We start from the raw sequence: 6,480 nt of genomic DNA on the forward strand, positions 1-6,480 counted from the left end.
GTAACAGAGAAAAAGTCACTTAAATACTAATGGCAAACCAATGGCAAAACGCACAAGAAAAGAAACTAATGGCAAACCAATGTAATTGTTAATGCGCATATTATTTGAGCAGATTCAAACGAAGAACACAAACATATGTGTGGAAATGAAGAACACAAACAGATTTAACCACAATTTTCATATTGATCTAGCATTCTAGCCATAATACAGTGGCATACCCCTTTGATCTATCTAGCTTATTATGCTAATGGCTTCTACCCTCTCTTAGCAGTTGGCAAAAGAGGGATACTCTGTTCATGCCGAAAGAAATTAGATGGATCAACTTTAGTTTTCACCTTCACTAACCTGTTGAAGTTACCCTTGAAATACCTATAACCCCATGACCAAGCCTTGACAAAACTTGTGTTATTCTTCTGGTTCATCCCTATATCCAAGTCTCTGTAATTCACATATGTTTCTCTTGGATACTTGGAAACATAGGGAGTTGTGTGGATGTAAAATTTCCTCATCCAGCTCATGTGCTTTGCCATACTCTTTTCTCCATCAAGCCATCCTGTTACATACTGAATTTTGTAGAGAACTCCCTTTCTGTGAGGGAAAGGGGTGGCAGATTCTGCAATCTTGCTCATCATGCCTCCATAGGGGTTCCAAATCATTAGGGGGCCATCTTCCTGCAGAAAAATTTTCCAAAGGGTTTTCAGGGACTTCTCTGGGATCACTTCCCTTACAAAGTCTGATTTGGCTTTGAAGTAAGCCTTTGATGTGGGCTTCCCTTGGAGCAAAACTTCTGGGGCTGTTCCATCTGGGTAGCCAGCAATGTAGAGCACAGATTTGATCCAGCTAGTCTCCACACAATTTTTTCTTGTCAAACCCAACTCAGGAAAACCATGTTTCATCACTTGGAGAAGCCTATCAGAACCACCAAGAAAGAGAGCATTGTAAGATGTGGTTACTGTTCTCTGGCCTGGAACACTGCCATTCCCTGGCTGAATGAGCACTCTGATGAAAAGATCTTCATCAATCTTTGTAGCCTTTGTCTGCCATCTATGAAGAACCTTGTTCCCTCCTTGTTCAAGGGTCTTGGTCACTGTGAAAACAGTCACAGTTTGTGGCACAGGAACCAGCTTGATCTTCCACCACAGAATAACTCCAAAGCTTCCTCCTCCACCTCCTCTTATCGCCCAAAATAGGTCCTCCCCCATGGCTGCTCTATCAAGAACCCTCCCATTAGCATCAACAATTTTAGCATCTAGAACATTATCAACACCAAGACCATACTTTCTCATCATGGAACCATATGCACCTCCTGTGATGTGCCCTCCAATTCCCAAGGTTGTGCAAAGCCCTGCAGGGAAGCCATGGACAGAACTTTTCTCCGAAATTCTGTAATACACTTCACCAATAGTGGCCCCAGCTTGGATCCAAGCCGTGTTGTGCGCGATATCAACATTCACTGCACGAAGTTTGGCCAAGTCCAGGACCATGAATGGCTTCTCAATAAGGGAAACATAAGAGAGCCCTTCATAGTCATGTCCCCCACTTCTCACTCTCATGTGAATACCAAGCTGTTTTGCACAAATCACCGCTGCTTGGACTTGAAAGTCATCAAGAGGGGTGTATATGAAATCTGGTTTTGGCAATGAGGGCAACAAGTACCTTAGATTTTGGGCAGTGGACTCAAGGATGGAAGTGAAGGAACCATTGGTAGAAGTGTAGATTGAAGAGGAAAACTGGTTAGGAGTTTGAGAATGGAGTTTTAGGCAATGGTTGAAAGCTTCTTCAATTGGAACTGAAGTGGTGAGTGAAACTGATAGTAGAACTACAAAACTTGCTAAGGTGAACCAGAGAAACTGCATGGTTCTTTGGTTTTAGCTTTCTTCTGTGTACAAATAAAAGGTTGAGTTTGAGTAAGATATATAATACACTGATTGTTTCTTGGTAATGGTAGTTTATAGAGGCAATATACGTGTACTTGAGCTAAGTCAAACGTCATGTGAATGAGTATTTCAGTTTTAGTGTTATGAAAAATAATGATAATCACAGTGTGGAATTAGTTTTCAACATTCAGTGTGGAATCCGATACATTTCACACTCAATATTACCATGTGATATCGTTATTTTTCCTATATACAACTTTTTGTTCTTCCCACTACCATGTGTACAGAATTGTATATATAATATCCTAGGGGTATGATTGAAATTGACTTTTTTTAACCGATTGGATGAACTAAACAAAATGAAATGATACTGAACGAATTAAAGCAAAATGAAATAAAATATTCATGTTCATATTTCAGCATGTTATAATGGAGTAAAGTAAAAGCTTCATTCTATATCTTCTCATACAACAAATAAAAGTGAAGGTAAATGAGAAATAATAGAAAATATGTTTCACTAGTTTTATTATATTGTATCCATATTAAACAAGAGTTCAAATAAGAGAAAAAAAAGGTTTACGTTAGTAGTGTGTAAAGTTTTTTGCATTATAATTTCAGCACAAAATATCATATATCATATTTCATCACAAAATCATACAATATAACCATATAAAAAATTCTTAACTATTAGGTTTATATCTTGTGAATATTTAAAAATTTATATATATATATATATATATATATATATATTAATTTAATGTTATTTTTAGGATGAAAGGTTTCTAATATACATTTTTACGTCAAAATATAAATATTAGAGATATAATATTTGATATTTGTGAATAGTCCATAATAATAAATGACACAATCCTTACAACATATATCTTTAGATTACACTCTAATATCATATACATAATATAAGTGATCTCATATATAACTCCCAGAACCAAGTTGTAAATTAGATATGCACCTCTCTCTCTCTATATATATATATATAATTTGATCTTCTATCTACTAAGAGATATATAATAATAATAATAATAATAATAATAATAATTAATATGAAATGATTTTGCATTACCTATAGTTCAAATTTAAATGCTATTACATGATCAAAATGTAACTGTTAAAATACGATTTTAAATATGATAAGTGCTTATATGTTATGAAAGTTTTGCACATATTAATAATATAACTAGTTAATAACTTGATTTATATAGACTAATTGGTTTGAAATGTTGTATAAAATTGGTGTTTTGAATTTACTTAATAACTACTGTACGAGTCTAGAAAACAAAGATATGACAATGTATTTTAAACAATGAGAATCAATTATTTTAATATTAAAAATTTAAAATATAAATAAAAATTTTATAAACGAATTTTATTATCTGAAATCACACTATTTTTCTATATATTTATGTTCTCTAGAGCTCCCTACCCTCATTTTAAGGATCCTAACCTATTGTCTATTTGTTTGAAGATAAAAACCGTCTCAGTATTCCTTGACGCAAGGTCGTCAACTTTTTCTAATCAACTTCTGCAAAATAGTAAGTTAGTTTCTACTCTTTTTTCTTGTCTAGAGTCTTCTATAAGACTCTTTACTGATCAATGGTCCTAACTGTGTACCCTGACCATGTTTTTGTTGTTTGTAGGAGCATATAGAGTTTCTTATGCTTGTAGAGCTGTTTTGAAATAGATAGAGTTGTTTGATCATCTATTAGGTAAAGGAAGCTAAATGTTTTAGTGTGCGTGAGTTGAACAATTGTTGATTGAAATTAGTATAATGAATATGAGTGTTGTTTGTTATGAATTGTATGGTATGTTTGATTGATTGAACTGATGTTAGTTTGTGTTTAGACTATGGTGATTGAGGAAAATGAGGATCTTACCATTTGAGCTGGTTGATGTTCAATATGACTTTAAAAACTATTTTTGAACCAATTATTAAGTCAGGAAAACTAATTTGATCTTCTGAACACGTCCTTGGTTCCTTAAATCATAGATTTAAAGTGGCTATTTTCTGATATGGCATTGAGTGGGACTGGTGTGGTGTTGAGCGCTAGCTTGGTTGTTTAAGTTCGAAAGCAATTTTGCTCTAGACCGATGAGCCCTCACTTTTCTTGTTGAGTGACCATTTTTGCTAATGATTTGGCGTTGAGCAGTGGTAGGGCACCATTGACTGCCACATTTCACTACAGGTTTCAAACCATTTTAATTTCCGGTCATTGAGTGATAGAATGGAGTTGTTGGGTGAGCCATTTTACGCGAAGAATGGCGCTGAGCACCAGAGATTTGACATTGAACACCACTCCCAATGTCAATTTATACGATTGTTTTGGTTTATTCCTTTGGTTGTTTTGTATTGATCTGTATCATTCCAAAATTTGTTGATGAATATAATGGCTGCATGAATGTGTATGAAAACCTTTGATATGTTTATGGGTGGTATGGTTGTTGAGATAATTTCAAGGAGAAATTCTATGTTTTGGTGATGTTTAGTGTATGCTTGACATATGTGAGTTTAGAAAGGAGGTATCCTAATATACTACCATTCATTCAAAACATATAGAGATGAATGGGGTGAAGGAGAGAACGACAAAAGGTCTTTACCTTAGAGTTTTGATCTTAGACATGAAAGATAACCTCGTGAGTAGTAGGGGGATAACCCCTATGTTTATGACTTTACAGAGTACAAATACCACTATGGGTGCACACCTATAATGAAGCCCTATCTCAAAGTATGTATCTCGATAATTGAGTTTAGAGTCATCTGTTTGTATGTTCATATGAGTTATGATATTTTATAAATGTTGAACTAATATGTTATATACTTGAATCGTTTTATGAAGTTTTCTTTGAATACTAGCTTACTCTGCCTTCTTTTCTTTTTATGTTGTTTCACTTTTGCAATAATCTCCTCTTGCTGTTAGTAGAAGATGAGTTAGGTATCGACATGCCTTTAGTGAAGATCAAGGATGTTACCGAGTGTTGATTTATGTTTTAGTTTGTTGTTTGCGTAGTTGTTTCTTATCTTTTGAAAATCTTATATAGTTTTTCTGTGATCTTGTACATATACTATGTTAGTATAGTTATTACTCTAGATAATTGTATTAATATTTTGTATGTTTTCTATTTATTTGTTGTGTATTATTAGAATTTATATTTATTTGGTATTGTTATACTATTAATTGGTATTTTACATTTTTTTAGCAGAGCAATAGTTCCTTGAGTAGATTTGTAGGTATAGGCTTGCTTAGGCTCTATTGCGTGTTCTTTATGTAAGGTTAGTTAGTTGGGTGACTGTCTTGTTTTTAGACTGATGGTTTCTTTCTCGTTGTGGACAAAGTTATGACACTTAGGTCGCCTCTTCCTCCTCATAAAAGTTCATATATGCCCAACCTGGTAAGGGTAATGTAATCCTTTGTAGTAACAATGCAATAAAAAAATGCTTCTATTGTTCAGCAGCACAACATAGCCATGTTGCAAATGGAGTTTGCTAGGCTATCAATTGAGGCATCACAACAATAGTATCCAACTAAGTTTAATGGTAGGAACTTCTCAAGCTCTACACCCTCAAGTCCAAAAGTGAAGTTTGGAGAGTTTCTTACAACACCATCCAACTAAGTTTAATGGTAGGACAAGCCCAAATGAAGTAGAGCAGTGGATTAGGGACATGGAGAGAATTTTGATGCCAATAGGTGTTCGACAGAGAATAGGTTAGCATATTCATGGTATATGCTTCTCGGGGAAGCTACACTATATTCTAGGCCTCAGTCTTAGGAGACTAGAGGGTTTCCTTCTCAGCATCAATATAATACATCTCAGGTTCAATATTTCTCGTGTGGAGGGCCACATTTAAGGAATATGTGTCCTCAGGTAGGCGGTGGTAGGAAATGCTACAGTTGTGGAAACGATAAGCATATTGTTAATGATTGTGCTCTTAACAAGAGAGTTGGGACTCAATCGCAATAGGCAGTTTAGTAGCAGAGGAAGGGAGACAAACCCCAGGCTTCAAGGCGATTGTGTGCTATGACGGGGGCATAAACAATTGGTTCAGGTAACCTTATCATTAAAAGTTGTGTGATTGTGGGTGTAAGTTTGTGTGTGTTGTTTGATTCTGGAATGACATACTTTTTTTTGTCAGAATCTTGTGCTCAAAAGTTAGGTCTGCTTGTGATGAAGCTGTGGTAAGATATGATGGTATCTACCGTAGTTTTATGTTTGGTCAAAACATCTACAGTCAAGGCTAGATGTTGAGTGTTGGTAGATGAACGTTGATAACAGTTGAAAACACTTTTATTTGTGATGTAATTTTGACACTAAATGTTCCCTTTTCTGCTTAGAAACTTACTTGGAATCATGTTTTTCTGTTAAGTTGTGTGAATAAGAGAGTTGAGGTTGAATTTGATGGTTTTATGATTAATTTCCCTTGTTTTGGCAGGAAATGAGATATTATGGAAAGCAGAGATGAAGTGCCATGGAGATGGAGCTCAGAAAGGCCCGAAAAAGCACTAGAAGGGAGGAGTGCTCGAAACTTGGGCGCCCTTTTGGAGGCTGGAGCGCAGAGAACCATCGCTTACCGCTCGGGCGCCCTAAGTGG

General features: G+C 35.3%; 1 protein-coding gene across 1 annotated transcript; it reads right to left on the bottom strand.

Annotated features, from left to right (window-relative positions):
- Nucleotides 1-82: 82 nt before the first annotated feature.
- LOC108319384 (berberine bridge enzyme-like 13) lies at nucleotides 83-1,953 on the bottom strand. Its single transcript, XM_017550498.2, has one exon. It carries the CDS (start codon nucleotides 1,854-1,856, stop codon nucleotides 255-257), a length of 1,602 nt encoding a protein of 533 aa, XP_017405987.1. The 5' UTR covers nucleotides 1,857-1,953; the 3' UTR covers nucleotides 83-254.
- Nucleotides 1,954-6,480: the final 4,527 nt, after the last annotated feature.

Source organism: Vigna angularis, chromosome 1 (genome assembly GCF_016808095.1).
Source record: "Vigna angularis cultivar LongXiaoDou No.4 chromosome 1, ASM1680809v1, whole genome shotgun sequence".
Taxonomy (NCBI): Eukaryota; Viridiplantae; Streptophyta; class Magnoliopsida; order Fabales; family Fabaceae; genus Vigna; species Vigna angularis.

What these genes read in the sequence shown, in the direction of transcription:
- LOC108319384 (XM_017550498.2), bottom strand. Translation starts at nt 1,856, where the DNA reads ATGCAGTTTCTCTGGTTCACCTTAGCAAGTTTTGTAGTTCTACTATCA.